We start from the raw sequence: 22487 nt of genomic DNA, 5'->3' as shown, positions 1-22487 counted from the left end.
GTCCTCTGAAACACTGCAATGCGACAATTTGCGGTACCGTTTGAGAATCACATTGTTCTTGAACAAACCTGTCTCTGCTGAATGGAAAGCAATAGGAGCTGTGGATCTGTGCATGGATGCTTCTCTCCATGACACTTCTCGCATATATGAGAGGATGAACTCTTTTGTTCAAATAATCCATAGCAGAACTGTGAACAAATCACACATTATTATCATTATGCAATACAAGTGTAATGGAAATATGGAAGTCATGAAATCATGAAACCTGACTTACTACACATTTTGTTTTAAACAATTAAAAAAAATAAATACTACATGTTAACAAATGGAAATATAAAAATCAAGAGAGAGGCCTATTTTGACGTTGAGATATTTGTAGGCCTATTGATTACAAAGAAAAATACTGATTTCCTGTCTTTCTACCAACACAACAAAATGAAATGATAAAATTTATGCATTAAAAATTTTCTTTTGTCCAATAATATTGAGCAGTGGTGGCTGGTGGTTGAAAACTTTGGTGGTTTACTTTAATAAAATCAGTATATTATCTCCAGCCAGAATTATACCGTTACTGTATGAATAGGCCTATATCAGGGGCACAACATAACACGGAACATTCAGAAGTAAAAGTATAATTTTATAAGAGGGGCACAACATAACACGGAACGTTCAGAAGTAAAAATATAATTTTATAAGAGTAATATCCATAATTTAAACCATTCTTGAAGAGAGAAGGTATTTAAAAGAATGTAACAGAACAATCTACTTTAAAAAAATTACAACACAAGGTGCGTTTGAAAAGTTTGTGACCTGACACATAGATGGCACTGAAAACGTGTCAACAATGCCGCCATTGTTAACGGCCATTTTAGATTAGTTCAAACATGAAAAATCATAGTTTTCTGTTTACTACATTTTGTGTAGTTTAATTTTGAAGTCAGTGTGCAAAAATGGAAAATATTGAGCTTTGTGCTGACAAATATTTCGTAAAAAAATGGGGAACGAGTCAAACATAAATTAAAGCAGACATCGATGCTACACTGGGGAATCTCCTCCAGCGTTTTTGACTATGAAAAAATAGGCGGCACTATTTAAATATGGTCGAAAGAGTGTGGACGACGACCTCCACAGAGGATGTTCAGTAAAAGCAAGTGAAGAAATTGTAGAAAAAAATCCACGATATGGTGTTAAATGACAGTTGACTGAATGTACGGGAAATTAGCGAGATTATGGGTACCTAAACTGAATGGTGCGCCACATCTCAGTCAATGTCTTGGGCATGTCCAAGATCTTCACAAGGTCAGTTCTGCATTTGTTAACACCGGAACAAAAGCACGTCCGATGTCAAATTTCGCGGGATTGATTGACTTGATTCGAGAAAAATACGCCCAATTTTTTGAGGTTTGTGACCACTGATGAAACCTGGATCCACTACTTCAAACTAGAGACAAAACTGCAGTCGAAACAAAACATGATGATTTTTCGCCTCCAAAGAAAGTAAAAGCTGTTCAATCGGCTGGGAAAGTCATGTTCTGGGATTCTATCTAGCAAAGGGGAGAACAATAACCAGAGAATATTATTCAGATCTCCTGCACCAATTGAAAGGGAAAACTCGCGAGAAACAGCTGGTTATTTCCAAGAAGAAAGTGTTGTTTCATCACGACAATGTACCTGCTCACATGTCTGCAATTGCGGTTGTTAAACTACACGAACTATGGTTTGAATTACTGCCACATCCCTCTACTCACCAGAACTCGCACCCTCAGACTTCTTTCTTTTCCCATAGCTCAAAACTCACTTGGCTGGGAAGAAATTTTGGTCAAAAGAAGAGGTTATCACACAGAAGGCTTTTTTGCAGACCTCAAGGAACCTGTGTACAAGGAGGGTATAGGAGCATTGCAGCACCAGTAGGTCAAGTATGTGACTCTCAGGGGGGGATTATGTTGAGAAAAAAGATTGTTTCAGAATAATCTTAGTTTAATTTCTATGTCAGGTCACGAACTTTTCAAACAACCCTTGTAACTCACTTATATGTAGAGAAAATCTGCAGGTTTCTCCATATTTCTTGCGAACAACAAACGAAACCATGAGAGATATGATCAGTGGAAACTGTTTAATCCTCCCAGCTAGATCGAAACAACCCAATGGTCCGGTATTCATTACAGGAACAAGCCCAAAAAAAAAAGGCTCTAAATGTTGTGTGATGTGGGTGGTGCTGTCTGTCAGGGTACGTGGCTCGGTACATCCGTGCTGCCTCTCGACCGTTTCCACCTCCTGGCCATACATGAACACCATCTCAGCTTGTTCCTGGAATGAATACCGGACCATTGTGCTTCAACGTTGCTCAAATCACACTATCTGCAACACACAAGACGCACACTGCAAGTTATGAGAGAATGTCGTCAGTGCCATCTACTGTGGAAACTATGCATTTCCGGACACGAGGTGATATGAACTTTTGTGCTCCATTTTCAGTCAGGAATCACCCCTGAAGTTTGTCGGTGGACTTAAAACTCACCCTGTATAAAATTGAAAGAGTCCAAAATCAATTGTTACCAGTACTGGTATGCATTATTATAGGTGCTGTTTCATCCACTCTTATATCAGTTCTGCAAGGTTTTTACAGATAACACTCCATTACAATCAGGCAGAAATCAATGTAAGCCTAATTTTATATGAAAAACCGAACATAATATCTAACATAGACTACTGGAGAAACCTACTCAGATAGGTACTTCTAGAAACTTAGAGACTCAACAAGGTTTCATACAAAAAGTTAAATATCTACAAAAACAATATAGCCTACCATTAGACAAATATAGTTATGGAAAAGTTACATCTTCCCCTTATCCTGGATTAAAAATCCATTATAATATAAATTTGATAGGACAAATTAAAAAAAAAACAGGATGAAAACCCTACTCGTCTGAAACAAATTGCACTAGATTATCTAGAAAATAAATTTTCATTATAGTTATCTCGAACTGAATTTTGTACATCGTCAGGCCTGAACTATGCAAAAACAATAAGCTCAAGACTGGATTACATCTAATCCGCCATGACATGAGTATGGAATGATGTAATAAATAAATAAATTAATTAATTAATAAGCTCATGGAAAAACTGATACGAATGAGTATTCTATCCATGATGTATAGTACATGCTGAAATTTAACTGCTGGACAATGTAAAGAAGAAGAAATAGCAATAACACCACTTACGCCATGTTGCCACTGATTACAAATTTCGCATTTCACCATTAGACCTCCGTCCTTTTCAACTCCGCATGCACAACGTACACCTGCTTCACGCACTTCCGACGGAGTGATGCATAATTCCGTGGACAGGTCAGCAGTGAGAGCAGATTCTAGAATAAATATAGATGATAGCACTCAGAAAATCTCTCACATAAATATAGAATAACAAATGATACAAATAAAAGAATGCAAGAGAAAGGTAATATTCCTTTTTATAAAGTTTTCAGTAGAGTATAAACATGTTATGAATGTACTGATACTATTCTCATTTCAATCAATTTCATGAAATTCAGAACTACCTATTATATTTTGTGTATTTGTCCCACGCCATAGCATCGTGTCTAATGCGTCATGCATGAACTCACATCATTGAATGAGCATTGGTTCTGGCCTGTGTATGGGACCAGTGCCCACTCAGCATCGTGATGAATTTTGGAAACTATAGTACGTAGCAAAATTTGGTTTGACAAACCAGCTATAATGGCTGAGGGGAATTGTGCTAAAGATTCGATATCCTCGTACTGGTTGGATGATCTTCACTTCTGTTGAGGCACATGTGGAGGTGAGGTCAGCAGTTGGCTAGGTGGCCTTGGCCGTCTGTGGGCTGTCGTATCCAAGATTATTATATTATGTGAATTTTCTCAAATGAAGATTGTTGATGTTGTTTAGTCAACTGTCCGAATACAGGTCTGAACCTCACAGGTGACACCAACAGGCACCACTTATGAGGCAACTAGGTCAAGAGATAATGGGATATAGTGGCCAGTTCCTTTCCCCCTCCATTACATACATCACTAATTAGCTACATATTACACTAATCAGACTTCAGATGCATACAAACAATTGTTCTTCCTCTGACACATATCGTCAAGTGAGATGTACTGCCTGATAATAGATGTACAGTACATATCAGCCAGAACCTCAATCAGAGGTAAAATGAAGGTTATGATGCCGGATTTACGAAGAGAAGAGGGCATAGCAACCAAAACCAATGGAACAGAGGACATTACACTGGTGTTACTAGCCACATTGATATCTCAGTTAGGAGAGCACTGGCTTACGACGAGCATGGACCCGAGTTGGAGGAGTTGTATTTGTGGTGGAGAAATCCAAGTTTGTGAGGGTCTTTCTTGGGGTTCTCCCCAGATTAGAAGCAGGACACAAATTAATGTTTTGCCAAACACTTACAAAAAAGTAATAACTTTTTATTCAGCTGCGTATACCCAATTCTCTGTAAGCAAATCAACTATAAATTAGAACCATATACATAGATGGGAAATATCTTCCAAGTGTTATTTTTTAAAATTATAACAAATAATTTTCATAAGCACTCATTGGCGAAATTTAACATATACAGTAGCCCATGTAATTGAAATGTACAGAAACGTTATCATCTACTGAATCTTGATTATTGAACACAGAACAGACCTGGTTGTGCTGGACTGTACATTGGGATGGCTACGTTCTCTGCTGGTTGTCTCAAGGAAGACTTTGAAACAGCAGACTTCACTCCTTTTAGGGGTACAGAAGCAATATTTCCTGTCATACCAGCATCATTTTTATCACTACTGATATCTTTGTTTGTACCCTCCGCTGCTTTTGACTTGTACACAGGTTGAGTAGGTTGTGATTCCATTGCAATTTCTTCCTGAAAACATCAATCAATCAATCAATCAATCAATCAATCAATCAATCAATCAATCAATCAATCAATCAATCAATCAATCAATCTTCTTAATGTATCCAGCTGTTTGCTGACAACATAAAGTCCACTGTAGTCTATTCAGTTTTTGTTTTTCATGAGAAATGAGGGATATTTTGTTCCTGAAAACATAAACATAAATAAACAAAAATAAAACTGTGTATGTGTGTGTGCCTACTCACTTCACTTGCGTGATTCGGGTTCCGCATATTGCGGATAGATGGCAGGACTGTGACCAATTTCCAATTTGTACACCATGTCAGCAGGCCACACTATGCACGATATGTATCTGTGAAGAGTTTGGCCATGTACTAGGGTTACGAATATCAATGCAATAATCAAAACGTACAAAATACGATTTGCACTGTCATAAGTCCAAATCTAACATTTTCGGTGAAATTCAGCATGGGCGAGAAATGGCCATCAAATTTTGCCTAGAATCATCTATAAAGAACGGTGATTTTTTTACATCCCGTAAATCTATAACACGGGCATTCCCGCTTTACTTCCCTCTCGAAGGAAGCCATGCTAAGGATTTTATCACCCTCAGCCAGGAATGAACCAACAAACCTCAGATCCAATGGCTAGCACGGTTTTCAATAGGTGCTAGATTATCGAGGATGATGCAATAAGTATTTGTTTTATCTAACATCATGCAGTGTTTGTGTCAGAGGAACATTACTTTGGTACTGATCATATGAGTAGAGAAGGTCAATTTCTGTATTCAAATGATTTATCTTAAATCAATTTGGCAAATAATTTCGCAGAAAGGACATAGCATTTATAGGAGAGTCCATTGATTATTATTGAATAAATTTAAATACATCAACAAGAGAACTAAAATGAAGTTGGTCAATATCACGAAATATGGCATCAATTTGCATAAAAATTAATAATTGCATACGTTTTGTGCGGCGCTGTTCTTGTGACGGATTAGCGTACTTTCTTCCTCAATAATCATTCCTTTGCTTAGCCGCTTCATACATGTTTCCAAATGCATTATCTCTTCTGTTTTGTTTATCTCGTAAGCGTTTTTTTTTTTTTTATGAAAGAGAAAGTGAATTCAAAATCGTTCGTATTAGTGAGAAAACTATTTAAATGTCTAATGGCAGCATGATACATTCAAAGTCCTTTGCTGTTTCTTCAAACAAAACTTTCAAACCATCTCATTCTTCTGTTAAAACTGAAAACAGTTTTAAATTGGAACTCCATCTCGTATCGCAGTTGTTATGCGCCTACCAATAGTGTTATCTAGGATACTTGGCCGAATGATGAAAAGAGAAGGAATTCCACTAATATTTGCAAAAAATAAACGACACTAGAATAGTAGCGTAGTATAACTTTTCTGTAGTACGAGATTTAACCTATAGGCTAAGCAATGAATAAAAAGTGCCTAAGGTGCTGATTTCTTTACTATCTCTTGAAGTCCATTCAAGTGTTCAGATATTACAATCGCACCATCGTAACACTGTTCTATAAGCTTTGTTTTGAAATTAAAAGGCTCCAAACATTATCCATCAAGTTAAATATTGTTTGCGAAGTCCGATCACAACTCGCATAAAAAAAAAAACAAAAAACAAAAAAATCGTTCAACTAACTCTCCATCTGTAGGTATATCAATACTAGGCTCGCAATTCATGAGCACTGGGATTTTTGAGTGATATCTGCGGTGCCACCGATTTGAATGAGAACTCACTTCGTGTTATTGATTTGAATTTCTGTAGAGCTTGTTGACATTGAGAGAGACAGTAGTTCTTTAAAATCCCCTCGATTTACAAAAGATGAACTTTCGTCATGCCAGCAAAAAGCTACTTTTTGATTCGATAAAAGTAAGACAGCATAAGTTACTATCAGTATGCATGAACTCAATCTGTTCAGCCTGACATTTTTATTATATTAAGCAATAGGTCGACTGTGTCCTTTAAGAGCGTCAGTAATTGTATTCCGATTTATTTTAAGATTCCTAATCTGTAACGCACATATTTTTATGTGTTCTGCAAAATCTGACTGTTTATTGAAAGCCTAATTAATATTCAACAAGTCATATCTGTCCAAGTTCCATACGTACTTCTTTATTTCAACTAGCAAACAAGGCTAACGAAACAATTTTTTCAAGTAACTGCTATCACAAAACCAGGAATAGTCTTTATAGGCCTACCACAAAGTTTTAAAATGTAAGACATAAGATTTTGCACTTTTATTTTTTTATTTTCTGCACTGACACATTAAGAATAGGTGTTAGTCTTTCTGTTAACAAAACATCAGTTTGGCCATTCCTTGTCTACTGAGAGAGAGTTTTTTTTTTGTAATACGCTTATTTAAAATTATCTAAATAAACAATCCTATTCAAAAGTGTTAAATATTTGGAAAGAAAACTTAATAAACCTACACCAGTCAAAATGACGGGTCCAGTTCTTGTAGGTAGACAGTAACTCTGCTCTCCTAGTGTTCAGGTGCTCCTCTCCTGTGCTGTTCCTAAGATACCTATGTTTGCTTAGTGATGAAAATCACCTTTCAGAAGTCCGGGTAGTTACAGGGAGAGAGTTGTCTATAGTGTTGCAAAGCTTCAATACTTTTTTTTAGAAAAAGCAATACCAACTAATAACAAAAATAACCAAAAAATAAAAATAATAAATAAACTAAAAGGCTCAAGGGGATTATTAAATTTGCAACGAAATTCAAAAGTAACCATTATCAACATTCAGTTTCAGTGATCATTTTTTGTGACAATAGTCATCACGGGTGTGTGCTTGTTAAGTTCTTTTATTTTTTTTAAGTAGGTTATTTTACGACGCTATAACAACATCTTAGGTTATTTAGCGTCTGAATGAGATGAAGGTGATAATGCCGGTGAAATGAGTCCGGGATCCAGCACCGAAAGTTACCCAAGATTTGCTCAAATTGGGTTGAGGGATAACCCCGGAAAAAAACCTCAACTAGATAACTTGCCCTGGCCAGGATTCAAATCCGGACCACCTGGTTTTGCGGCCAGACACGCTTACCATTACTCCACAGGTGTGGGTGCTTGTTAAGTGATCAATGATAGCGATGTAATTATTGACAATGGATAAATTCTTAATAAAGAAAAGTGCCTAAAATAAGCAGCAATAATTGGAACAGAATGATAAACTGTATTGTAGTAGTGGCAGTTAGCTCATGTTCATCACCGCTGCAAGGATCAACGAAGTGAAATGCAGTGAAATGGAAAAGACAGTGCATAAGGGCCGCAGTTTTCAACAATCTTAGGTTAAGCAATTCCCACGGTTATTATATGTTATGAAAAATCAAATGATGTTACTTTCTGTACAATATGTAGGAAACATTTTGAGAAAGAGCAATAAAATTAAAGTTTTCTCTGACTTTTGTGTGGGGTCCTGTCCTCCAAATATTTCAAAGAAATTGGCGCCTATTATAACACGAGTATAAATATCAAGTATCAATTGGAGGTCTCTGTGTAGTATAAAACCCATTCTTATGTCATTTCATACAACAAGCATCTGCGTACATTTTAACACTACCAGTATGTTGTAATATGTATTTTTCCACCTGGTTCCACAGAATAATGCTTATACATACGTACCTGTGAATTTGAGGAATTTATCTTACTGTTCTTCTTGGCCTCTGGTATGTGAATTCTTGAACCTTCTAACTTGGCATTTAGCTTGAGAGAATGGAATGGCGTGGTCACTTCTCCCAGTATGCAGTTCAAAGGATCACTAGGAAATGAGAAAGAGCTGCTATCTACTGAATAGAAGCCAGGAGGCTCGTAGTCGTCAGGAGTCTCTGTAACAAAGACATGAACATCTTCTGAATCCTGGAGCAATTTTATTGAGAGGCATCCTTAACTGTTGGTGACCTTTATAGTTTGCTAGAACAACGATTCTGTGATTTCCTAATGTGTCTCAAATTAATACTGGTCTTTAAACATTTATGACAAATGTCATCATCATTATCATTCTCATCCTCATTTTCATCACCATTGTCATTATCAACACCAATAGCTACGACAGTAATAGTTTCAACTCCTGTTGGTACTTGAAATAATTGACACTGCATCAGATTTAATGGTGTTTTATCTTTATGTTTAGAAAACATCCATTTGACCAAACTCAGTCACCAATAAAAAATATTTTTCCTGTGGAAATTTACTTCTCAAATACTGTTATCATTACGTACTTAATTTTTCATAAACGGGCCAGATTATTTAAAAACCTTCCTGAGATGAGTACGGCACCCAGCCCACGTTAACGTGGCAACACCTGAATATGACACGATCCGTTTCTTAAAACCTCATGAGCATGAAGAAGCTGGAACAATAACCACAATTTCCGACTGACTCTAATGTTAACAGGTGTAACAGTCGGATCTTATTTCTAAAAGAAGTAAAATAAATAAATCCATGTAAAGGTCGTACAAACATTTTTGTTATTAATAATATCGATGGCTTAGAGCACATATATTCTATGTCCATTTCTGATCAAAATTGAAATATAGTGATATACTGGTACTGATAGCATGAAACTAAATCTTCGTTCTGCACAAAATATATTGTATTGTATTGTACTGCATGGAACGTTATTAATGTAACAATTACCGGTATATTATGCTGCATTATTTCTGTGAGATGTAAGCAACAGAAAAAACTTCTTTGAAAATTTCCCGAAAGTTGGAAAAGTGGATATAGGCTACAATATTTGTGCTCTAAGAAGCAAACTTTCTGATGGGGGCAGATAAAAAAGTTAATTTTTTTTTCTTCCACCATGTTAATAATGTCAAAAGAAGTGCTTATAGAAATTTTGGTCACTCGACCGCAATTACGAGGCCGTCCAGAAAGTGATTTTCCCTGGGGCCGTTTACAGAAAAAAAGTACTGTACAATTACATGGAAAGATTTATCGAAACAGATACAACAATTGTTGCACTATTTGTCAACATATCCCCACTGGAACTGAGACATTTGTCATATTATAGGATCAATTTTTGTATCCTTATGTTGTAGAAGTCAGCCACCTGGGATCAGAACCAGCGTTTGAGAGCTGTGTGCACCTCTCTGTCGATCCCATGACATGACAAATGTCTCAATTCTGGTGGGAAATATGTTGAAAATAGTTCAACAATTGCTGTGTCTTTTCCAATAAATTTTCCAGTGAAATTGTGTTTTCTTTTTGTTAACGGCCTCTGACGAAGTTATTTTTTTACGGCCCTCGTAATTGCGGTCGAGTGGCTAAAATCTGTATAAGCACTTCTTTTGACATTATTAACATGGTGAAAGAAAAAAAATTAACTTTTTCATCTCCCACCATCAGAATGTTTGCTTGTTAGCCATCAATATTAATTTGTTATCAATTCATTTTATAACACTTTTATTAAATTTAAATAATATTTAAATGCAGATATTGTCATTGATAGGAACTGCCCAGATTTTTGCGCAATGTACTATTGTGACACACTGCGCTTTTATTTAGCACTGTCAAAATGTATGTTTCAAGCTGAAGTAATATTGCTTTTCTATTGAAGGAACGGAAGTACTCGTATTTCAACTTTTCTTCACAGCTCTGATTACTACTGCCGTTTAAGTGTATTTTCTAAAAAAGAAGAAGAAAAATAATTTCCCAGTTTGTTTCATTGTCACTAAAAATGCGAGAAATAGAAATGAGAAGTTTGGTAAAAGAAAAGAGGAATGGATAAACACATAAGGAACTATTCATCTTGAATTGGTATGAATAGTATATTTTGAACGAGACTCCCATACCAATATACAGCAATTGAGGAGCATGGAATAGTGAGCGCAGATTTAAATTTTCATTACATTCATTTCAATACTATGACGAAATGAAAAATATGTGCTGGAATAAAAAAAATTAAAGTGCGACAAAATGATCGACGTTCATGTTTCTTTTATTCTAATTTTAAGCCGGACACAGTGTATTTCAACCTTCTGAGTTTCTTAGCTAACAAGCAAACGTTCTGATGGGGGCAGATAAAAAAGTTAAATTTTTTTCTTCCACAGTGTTAATAATATCAAAAGAAGTGCTTATACAAATTTTGGCCACTCGACCGCAATTACGAAGCCGTCCAGAAAGTGATTTTTCCTGTGGCCGTTTATAGAAAAAAGCACAATTTCATGGAAATATTTATTGAAACAGATACAGCAATTGTTGTGCTATTTGTCAACATATCCCCCACTGGAATTGAGACATTTGTCATACCATGGGATCAATTTTTGTGTCGTAGAAGTCAGCCGCTTCAGACCGGAACCAGCATTTGACTGTGTCTGCACCTCTCTCTGTCGATCCCATAATATGAGAAATGTCTCAATGCCGATGGAAAATATGTTGAAAAATAGTTCAACAAGCTGTGACCATTCCAATAAATTTGTCCAATGAAATTGTGTTTTTTCTTTCTGTTAACAGCCCCTGGCGAATTAATTTTTTTACGGCCCTCGTAATTGCGATCAAGTGGCCAAAATTTGTATAAGCACTTCTTTTGACATTATTAACATGGTGGAAGAAAAAAATTTAACTTTTTTATCTGCCCCCATAAGAACGTTTGCTTGTAAGTTCATGATTTTCATTAACAGAAATTTTCTCATGTATGTACGTACACGAGAGCCAGTACAATAAGGGGCTCCTCCCCTGTGCTGTTTCTAAGGTAGGCCTACATTTTCTTAGTGATGAAAATATCTTTCAGAAGTACAAGTAGTTACAGGAAGAGTTACCATTATTTTGAACAGGGTGTGTATTATTGGAAGTAAGTCACAGTTATAATGTTGCATAGCTTCATCAGCTTTTCGTTTTTTTTTCTTCTGGGGGATTTGAGGGAGTTTACTCCCAAGGGGGGTTACCCCCCCATCCCCCTTGCTGCGCCATTGGGTATAATATGTGTGATGCATTCGAATGATGTATTTATTTTTTTTGTTGGTTATTTAACGATGCTGTATCAACTACTAGGTTATTTAGCGTCGATGAGATTGGTGATAGGAGATGATATTTGGCGAGATGAGACCGAGGATTCGCCGTAGATTACCTTGCATTCACATTACGGTTGGGGAAAACCTCGGAAAAAACTCTACCAGGTAATCAGCCCAAGCGGGGATCGAACCCGCGCCCAAACGCAACTTTAGACTGGCAGGCAAGTGCCTTAACCAACTGAGCCACGCCGGTGGCTCGAATGATGTACCTGCACGAAAAGATAAAACAAGTAAGGAAGTCGAAACATTAAAGACAATTCCTGCTGTGATAAAGCTAAGTATCAAAAACATGCACCACATCCATATCAGTACGCTATCTATCACTACCGGTACTGTCTAAAATAAAATTTCATACATTATTATTATTATTATTATTATTATTATTATTATTATTAATATTATTATTATTGTCATCATCATCATAATCATCATGTTATTTTTTAGCTCGTGCCAACATTCTCAACTGCTTACTGTCATCATAGTATAGAAGCTTCATTGAGATGCCGCACTTCTCGGGCAATGTCGGCAATGACATCGTAAGTTGAGCAGTAGTGATCAGCATATCCAAGGTTCTGGCACGAATCTTAGTGAGACTGCTGGCTTTTCTGTAAATATAATATCATAATGTCATTTCAGAAGTGTATCAATTGTTATTGAAATTTGATACAATGAACAAGCAAGCAAACATTCCTGTGAACTTCGAAGATAAAAACAGGATGTCTAAAGGGAACTGAGTAACAACAGAACAATTCGTAATTATTTACTTTAGCGATACAGTACTTGTCTCTTGTTTATGGAAGTAATTGAACAATTGGTGAACAACATAATAAAAAACAGGGTATGTGGACGTTGTGAACAGTACCGGTAAGTGAAAGTAAATAGAGACTGTTTTTGTTTGTAATTGCAGCAAATATTATACACCGCCAAAAAGTACTAAGTCGAGAAAGTGTGGTTGGAAGATTTCAGGGCGAACACAACCTAAACTAAACTAACCTAACCTAACTACCGCAGAGTGAGGGGAAGTCTAAGGCATAGCTGGATGGAAATCACACGGGAAAAAGTAGAGAAATGTTGGATACGAACAGTATCACTAAAGTAAATAATTAGCCTACGGAAAAATTTGATAACATTTAAAAGCAACGAGGAGCTGTCATGGCTTGTGAAGATAAGGATACGTATAATGATGACGATGACAATGAAGACAATGACGACGATGATGAGAAGACATCATGAGTTTAATACTGAAAAGCAAGAAGGTGAATGATTTGAAAGACCATCGTATCCCAAAGAAGATAGGACGAAGTTTAGGAGCAAAAGTGCTCGTAGGAAGACCATGGAACAGATAAGAGGATAGCATTAAGAAGGACGCAGTTTCTTTCAGCCATATAAAGAGCTGAAAAAAGAGCAACATTAGATAACCCATACCATACGGTATTGGAGGAATAAAGTTGTGGATGGCATGACCCGATAACAAGCCAAAGGGCTGCACAAAGGAGAATACTTATGGTCGATTTAGTTATTTTGTGATCTCATATAATTAGATGGATGACATGGTAGAAGGCGAGCTCTATAATATATTGAACGATATTACGCATTTTGTCTTTGATAAGAAGGAAGTTCTTCACTAAAGGCAGTAAAAGGCTTAATGTCATATCTATTATAGCCTATACCGGTACTGTTTTATACCAGTACAGTTCATTCAGGACAGCTTCAGTGTCCTAGTCAAAACAATAATATCGGCAACAATACTTAGAATAATAAAAAATAAAAATACGTGATGCCCTGTAATCAACAGAACAGGTTAGCATTGACGTTAATAGATCAAGCATAAGAAGGACAAGCTAGGAAAGGGAGAGAATATACCGGTAGAAAAATAATTGATATAAAAATTTGTAGCATCAGGAATATTTCAGTCACTTAGGAACAAACACACACTAATGATAACTTCATTATTGCATATTTTCTGTTTTTGCATACAACAGCATGTGATGTTAAAATAATTTTTCCCAGTATGTACACCACTGTAAATCGAATGCAATTTACTTCACTTGCTCTAGAATGTACCTTGTCATTCACTGTAACATGTGGATCCACGGAACATGACAAGAGAACAGAATAGAGTAATATGTGTAACAGTGTAAATATGAGATGCCGGTATATCGTAAATTACAAATAGAATAACCACTGGATACTGTAAATAATTACACATAACTTTAAATTTGCATCTTTCCACTACCACCACTTATTTCAATTGGTTTTTAACCTGACAGTACCGTACTTAAGAATACCTGTTTCTTTATATGATTCTTATATATCTGTGTCAAAGATCATTCGAGTTTCCTATAGATGACGTCCATTAAACTTTATGGGTTATAGTTTGAACTTCCTCTCCCTAAAATAAGATTTTAAGTGCAATACTCGCTCTGACTCAAACACGAACATTCGCTCTTGGAGTTATTTTCGATAGTCAGTTAACATGGAGCAACCATTTGGAATACATTTCTGAAAAAGCTCGTAAAAGATTCTCCCTTCTAAAAAGACTAGCAGGAAAGGAATGGGGATGCTCTAGGAAAACTTTGAACACTACATACAAAATGTTTATACAGCCACTGCTGACATACTGCGGAGAAATTTTAGTTACTTCACCTTTCATAAACGACATAGAATATGTTCAAAACCAAGCTCTCAGACTCATTACTGGTGGAATCAAAACAACTCCAATAGATTCTATGAGATTCCTCACTAATATTAACAGTATCAAAATGACAATAGAAGAAAAAGCACTGATTCAATATGAAAAACTTATCAGATTACCAGGAAACAATTGGCATTCATACAGTCCTCTTTGTAGATTGAAAACTCAAAAAAGTTTCATATCCATTGTTCAAGAATTAAAACAGAAAATCAATATCCCGAATTTAAAAGAAAACTTACAAATTAAACCAAACCCTTTAACTCTATTAAATATAGAATATAATCTAATTTAACAAAAGAAATACCGAAATCAGAAGTAAACACTGAAATACTGAAACAATTGTCTTTACAGACAATTAATAGTAGGTACCCTCCACAAACCTGGCTTCATTTATACACCGACGGATCCTTGATCTCCAGAGAACAAGGTGCCGGTGCAGGTGTTACGTGCTGTCTCTTCTCACTTTATAGATCACTTGGATATGGAACAACAAGTTTTGATGGTGAAATCATTGCAATAAGTGAATGTCTCAGCAATCTTCTATGCCACATCAATAAATTTAAGAATGCAGTTATATTGTCGGACTCCAAAGCAGCTATTCTATCAATAGTCTCTAAACACACACCTTCATCTCAAACAGCAGAAATAACTAAAATGCTCTCTCAATATCACTCAATAAAGAATTGTATCCCAATGGATACCATCCCATTGTGGAATCCTGGGAAACGAGAATGCGGATGCTTTAGCAAAGAAGGGCAGCACTGCTACTTACAGACCTGTTACTAAATCTACGTATTACTCTGTGAAGAGATTTATTAAATCTACATACTTAGACTTCAACAAACAAAATTTGATAACACAATCCCAAGGGAAAAAATGGAACTCTCTGCATCAAAATCCACAGTTAATTCCCGATTTACCACGAAAATCGTCTGTAGCTGCATTTAGATTGGCAACAGGCCATGATTGTTTGGCTAAACACCTGCATAGAATTGGAATATATCCGTCCCTAACTGCCCATTGTGCAACTCAAACCAAGAAATGGATTTGGAACACCTCAAAATCTGTGCTTCATTGGCTGGTCATGATAATATCTTTGAAAAATATTGGAGTGCAAGAGGTCAAATGACTTTATTATCAAACGCCTGGCATTAGAAAACAACAACAACATTTGCTCTTTTGGGTGTAAACTGTGTATTTTAAATACTGTACCAGTCGGTATTATATAATTTGCAGGGAAAGGATTTATATGTAAATACATATTTACTTATAAAGCTAATATAATTTATATTTTGCATTATCTTTATGTTTCACAATGTGTAGGGTTGAAAAATCCTACTTTTATTTTCCATATTTTTCCATATTTTAGAGTTTAGTACATATTTTCGTTAATTTCCATATATTTTCCATATTTCATATAAAACAGTCCATATTATATTAGGTTTAACAATAAAACAAAACAAAATTCCATTAACTTTTAAAAATACATTTCAACAATAGAGATTTAAACACATGTTCAGTAATCCCTTTAACATCAGAGTTATTTGAAAATTAGCAGTCCTATCAACAATGGGAAAGTAAGTTACAAAACTGTATTAATTTAATTTAAAATTTTTAACAGACTTCAGTTGTGCAGCTCAACAGTTAAATGCCAGTCAGAGTACACATAGGTTCAGTTTTGTAAATCATACTATAAAGACGGTAAATATGCCAAAAGTACGTCATTCAGTCAATTTAAAATCAAAACTAACAAGTTACATTTCAGAATTTAAAGAAGATGGTTTATCAACTGACAATAAAATATTATTTTGTAATTTGTGTCAGTGTGCAGTATCATCTACACAAAAGTTCCTGGTGCAACAACACATTACAACTAGTAAACATCAGGCCAACAAACAACTAAATTCCAAGCAGAGACAATTGTTTTTAACACAACCAACAACATCGAATGTAAGATCTGAGTTTAACATCGACCTGTGCCGTTCTCTCATCTCTGCTGATATTCCTCTCTACAAACTAAAGAATAAGGTCTTCAGGGAATTCCTTGAAAAATATACTCAACATACAATCCCGGATGAGTCAACACTTAGGAAGACGTATGCTCCATCCATCTACGATGAGACAATACAGAAGATAAGAGATGAAATTAAAGATAGTTCAATTTGGGTTTCCATTGATGAGACTCCCGACAAAGAAGGTAGACTTGTTGGTAATGTAGTTATCGGTTTGTTAAGTGAACAATATTCTGAACGAATTCTTTTACATTGTGATGTTCTAGAAAAGTGCAATAACAAAACTATAGTTAAACTGTTCAACGAAGCTATGGGTATCCTGTGGCCAAAGGGTATTATGTACGATAATGTGTTATTCTTTATTAGCGATGCTGCCCCTTATATGGTCAAAGCTGGACAAGCATTATCTGTTGTATATCCTAAATTGACTCATTTTACTTGTGTGGCGCATGCATTTCATCGTGTGGCAGAAGTGGTCAGAGACAATTTCCCTAAAGTAGATTTGTTGATTTCATCAGTGAAAAAAGTATTTCTCAAAGCTCCCAGTAGAGTTAACGTGTTGAAAGAAATGTACCCTGAAATTCCATTGCCACCAAAGCCAATTTTAACTAGATGGGGTACATGGCTAGAAGCAGTTGAATATTATGCCGAACATATAGACTCTATTAACAATGTTCTCCTTGCATTGGACTCTGAAGATGCAGTCTCAATTGATACTGCGAAAACATTTACCTGTGACATAAGTGTGAAGAATGACTTAGCTCACATTCAGCATACATTTTCATGCATCATAAAAACGCTCAAAAGTCTCCAAAATAGGCACCTTTCACTATCTGAAAGTTTTGAAATTATAAATAGTACTGTGGAACAACTGAATCGTGGTAGAGGTAAAGTTGCAGATGCAGTAAGAGCTAAGGTGGACACTGTACTTTCAAAAAACCCTGGATATGAAGAACTACAAAAGGTTGTTGCTGTGATGAGTGGTGAATCAACAGTGAAGATTAACTTGGACTTATCCCCAGCAGATATTGTGAAATTGAATTATGTACCAGTTACTTCTTGTGACGTCGAACGCTCTTTTAGTCAGTATAAATCTATCCTCAGAGACAATAGAAGAAGATTCACTTTTCAGCACTTGAAAGAAATGTTTGTAACCTATTGTTATGGTAACAGACAATAAAAATTGTGTTTTGTTGAAACTACATTGGAAGATAAGGTACGTCCATTATATTTTTTGTTTAGTTTGATTAAAATGTACCAATATTTAACGTACATAGTCATTTTTTTATAATTTTAAGTCCATATTTAATTCCATATTTTGGTAAAAATCCATATTTAATTCCATATTTTGGTAAAAATAACTACATATATATTTACATATTTCATATATTTTTAGTCCATATAAATCCGTTCCCTGATAATTTGTAATTTCAATTTCAATTAATTAGTTGTAACTGGGATGCGCATTATCTTGACAATATAACTCTCAAAATGTTTGCAAGTCACAAGTATCATAAACAGAACTTTCAAACCTTCCAACACATTACAACAAACTAAATTGAAATTATGGGACACATTAGTACAGTTGGGACGGTCGTTCTGTGCCGGTGTGCTTGGTTACTTGAGCAACAGAGTGAGTTTATAGAAACACGTGACTTACCGCCTCGGCTGGGATCTGCGGCGTGTAGTGACATCATCATGCGCAGTTGGTTCCAGGATGTGCGATGAGAGGCGCATTCCACTCACAGTTGTCCAGTGTCACTTATCACATCACATGTGTTATCATAATAAATACAAACTGATTATAAACATAAAATGATATCCATGGTTCAATTATATAGCAATGAAGAGGAACAGACGCAATCAATATATCTATTCATCAGACAAACTTTCGGTACCAGATATATCACCACCATTGTCGTCGTGATTTTCGTTATCATCATCTTCATTGTCGTCGCTTTCACTACTGCTGTCTCCGCCCGTAATTATGAAGCTTTCAATTACATTTTCCATAATTCCTTCCTGTTCAATATATTCATCTTCGATTTTTTCAACATGTTCACATACTATTTCCCATTTTGCTACACTGATGCCATCAACCCGTTGTTGGCACAATTTCATCACTTGTTCTAAATTAAAAGTTGTGTTTTGACCGGCTACCCACTGCTTGATATCTGCCCAAATCAATTCCAATGGATTTAGCTCAGGTGAATGCGGTGGCAATCTGAGTACACAGTGTCCATTCATAGCTAAGAGATTGTCAATCACGTAAATTTTATGAAGTGGCTTATGTGCTTTAATGAGCCCCTAAAGCTCCACTTTCAGCATATTTTCCTGAAACTGCACATTGTTTCTTCTAAGCCAGTCCTGCATATCACTTTTCTTTGAATTACTTGAGGGAGCTTTATGCAACTGCATATTATGGTAAGGTGCGTTATCTATTGTAAAAACAGATCTAAGGGGCAAATTCGGAATCAACTTTTCCGTTATCCACTTCTGGTAATTGTTGGCATTCACTTCATGATGGTAGTCTCAGTTTTCCTGTTCGATTTAAACATCAGAAATGCGCCAGGTACAAAACCCGCTCGACCCCCTGCATGAACAATAATAAGCCTAGGTCCTTTCGAAATAGGCGCCAGTAAACCTGAGGTTTTGTCATCACTCCAATTTTTTGGTCTTGTATGGGTGCTATGAATATACGTTTCATCCTCGTATATTAGAGGCCTACCTTCTTCTCTGTATTTCTTTATTGCGCGTAAATATGATACGCGCTGTTCTCGAATACCATGCCTTTCCTGTAATACCGCTTTATTATTTCTTGTCTTCTTCCATTTAAACTCCATATCACGTAAAATGATCTTTAAACTTGTACTACCCCCGTTAAAGTTTATGGCATCTTTTAGTTTAGGTAGCAGTTTATTGACAGTGGGCACTGTTTTGTCATTTATATAAAAATTATAAATTGTCTGTCGTATAACTCTTTTATCAAAATCATCAACATCTGTGATGCGTTTCGGTACACGATGAATTTTACCGGGCGTTCCAAAAGAGGTCCCTTCTTCCTCACACTGTTTCCCTTCTTTAATTATCTTTCTTATTGTTCTTTCAGGCACTTTAGTTGCTGCACTCACTCGTTCTTGCACCTTTTTCAGCGGTATTAAAAAGTCTCCAGAAGCTGCTTCACTCTTCATGAAAGAATGTATATTGTTCACAACTTCCCGAGTTTGGCTATGCAGTGTTTTTGCGCCAAGTTTAGACTGAATAGGAGGCATTTTAGTCTACACAAACACACACAACTGCAATTTGCCACGATAATAAATAAACAATATGAATATGAACTAACTAAACTAACAAACTGCAATTATCACACACGTGGCAGGATGATGTTACACAGCCAAGGTTTCTGCGATACTGGCCACTTGCCAATTTCTGCGCATGCGCGAGAGTGTAGGCTCACTGGCTAGCTACCACATGATTCTCACCGGCACAGAATGAACGTCCCAACTGTACTGCGGAGTTATGGCGGCTAGAATGTCCCCTTCCCTTTTTTTCTCGAAAATCAGAAAGTGTTGTAGATTGCCAATTTGATGCTATCCTGCAAGAAGTAAGTCAAGAGGTAATAGAGGGCCACACCCCGTTCCTCGGTATGGCCATTATTTAGGGAATTGGAGACTCAAATACTTTAGGTACCCAAAAATTGGGGCTAGAAAAAAGTGCGACGGATTTGCTGGATTTTTGCGGTGATTACTAGGAGAGATGCTGGGATGCTACAGTTAAAAGGGTGAGCCGCTGAGTCGCTTCGTTCTCTTTGTGTAGAAAAAAGTCTGTTTTGGATGGTCAAAATGACTATTTTTGGAAAATTTGTCGTTCTCTCCCGTCCAAACGCGCCGCGATACAGAGTTGTCCTTTATACCGAAAATAGAGTTCGACGAGCTGTATTAAACGCACTCTTCGGCTTTTTTCTAACTATTCGTACTGCGGAGTTATGGCGGCTAGAATGTCGGCTGAAAATCAGAAAGTGTTCTAGATTGCCAATTTGATGCTCCCCTTTTTTTTCGAAATTCAGAAAGTGTTCGCGATAGTAATCTTAAAGCTATCGTGTAAGAAGTAAGTCAAGAGGGAATACAGGGCCGCACCCCGTTCTTCGGTATGGCCATTATTTCCGGAATAAGAGACTCAAATATTTTAGGTACCCAAAAATTGGGGCTAGAAAAAAGTGAAACGGATTTGCTGGATTTTTGCGGTGATTACTAGGAAAGATGCTGGGATACTACAATTAAAAGGGCGCGCCTCTGAGCCGCTTCGTTCTCCTTGTGTAGAAAAAAGTCTGTTTTAGAAGGCCAAAATGACCATTTTTTTAAAATTTGTCGGCCTCCCCCGTCCAAACGCGCCGGCATAGAGAGTTGTCCTATATACTGAAGATAGAATTAAACGAGCTCTATTCAACGCACTCTTCGGCTATGTTCTAACTGTACGTACTGCGGAGTTATGGCGGCTAGAATGTCGGCGGAATAGGGGGTGAAACCCCTCCCCTTTTTTTCTCGAAAATCAGAAAGTGTTCTAGATTGCCAATTTGATGCTATCCTGTAAGAAGTAAGACAAGAGGTAATACAGGGCCACACCCCGTTCCTCGGTATGGCCATTATTTAGGGAATTGGAGACTCAAATACTTTAGGTACCCAAAAATTGGGGCTAGGAAAAAGTGCGACGGATTTGCTGGATTTTTGCGGTGATTACTAGGGAAGATGCTGGGATGCTACAGTTAAAGGGCGAGCCTCTGCGTCGCTTCGTTCTCTTTGTGTAGAAAAAAGTCTGTTCTGGATGGTCAAAATCACAATTTTTTTAAGATTTGTCGGTTTCTCCCGTCCAAACGCACCGGGATCGAGTGTTCTCCTTTATACTGAAGATAGAGTGAAACAATCTCTATTCAACGCAATTTTCGGCTTTGTTCTAACTGTACGTACTGCGGAGTTATGGCGGCTAGAATGTCGGCGGAATAGGGGTTCAAACCCCTTCCCTTTTTTTCTCGAAATTCAGAAAGTGTTTGCGATTGTCATCTTAATGCTATCGTGTATGAAGTAATTCAAGAGGGAATACAGGGCCACAGCCGTTCCTCGGTATGGCCATTATTTAGGGAATTGGAGCCTCAAATACTTTAGGTACCCAAAAATTGGAGCTAGAAAAAAGTGCGACGGATTTGCTGGATTTTTGCGGTGATTACTAGGAAAGATGCTGGGATGCTACAGTTAAAAGGGTGAGCCGCTGAGTCGCTTCGTTCTCTTTGTGTAGAAAAAAGTCTGTTTTGGATGGTCAAAATGACTATTTTTGGAAAATTTGTCGTTCTCTCCCGTCCAAACGCGCCGCGATACAGAGTTGTCCTTTATACCGAAAATAGAGTTCTGCGAGCTGTATTAAACACACTCTTCGGCTTTTTTCTAATTATACGAACTGCGGAGTAATGGCGGCTAGAATGTCAGCTGAATAGGGGTTCAAACCCATCCCCTTTTTTTCTCGAAATTGAGAAAGTGTTCGCGATAGTCATCTAAATGCTATCGAGTAAGAAGTAAGTCAAGAGGGAATACAGGGCCGCACCCCGTTCTTCGGTATGGCCATTATTTCCGGAATTAGAGACTCAAATATTTTAGGTACCCAAAAATTGGGGCTAGAAAAAAGTGAAACGGATTTCCTGGATTTTTGCGGTGATTACTAGGGAAGATGCTGGGATACTACAGTTAAAAGGGCGCGCCTCTGAGCCGCTTCGTTCTTCTTGTGTAGAAAAAAGTCTGTTTTAGAAGGTCAAAATGACCATTTTGTGAAAATTTGTCGGCCTCTCCCGTCCAAACGCACCGGGA

At 36.8% G+C, this 22487-nt stretch overlaps 1 protein-coding gene across 3 annotated transcripts in view; it reads right to left on the bottom strand.

Annotated features, from left to right (window-relative positions):
* The window catches only part of LOC138701632 (uncharacterized), a 53666-nt gene that overhangs the window by 13330 nt on the left and 17849 nt on the right, over positions 1 to 22487 (bottom strand). For 2 of the 3 annotated variants that reach the window (XM_069828731.1, XM_069828732.1), the window contains 5 exons: positions 12400 to 12533; positions 8540 to 8742; positions 4686 to 4905; positions 3222 to 3367; positions 69 to 188 (listed from right to left, as the gene is read on the bottom strand). In XM_069828731.1, the coding sequence (XP_069684832.1) occupies positions 69 to 188; positions 3222 to 3367; positions 4686 to 4905; positions 8540 to 8742; positions 12400 to 12533 (823 nt within the window). Of the gene's footprint in view, positions 1 to 68; positions 189 to 3221; positions 3368 to 4685; positions 4906 to 8539; positions 8743 to 12399; positions 12534 to 18295; positions 18800 to 22487 lie in introns of those variants that run through there. The other variant, XM_069828733.1, reaches the window with a different exon arrangement.

The sequence above is a fragment of the Periplaneta americana genome, chromosome 6 (genome assembly GCF_040183065.1).
Source record: "Periplaneta americana isolate PAMFEO1 chromosome 6, P.americana_PAMFEO1_priV1, whole genome shotgun sequence".
Classification (NCBI taxonomy): Eukaryota; Metazoa; Arthropoda; class Insecta; order Blattodea; family Blattidae; genus Periplaneta; species Periplaneta americana.
The sequence above is the reverse complement of the archived record's forward strand: the minus strand, read 5'-3'. Positions and strand labels throughout refer to the sequence as shown.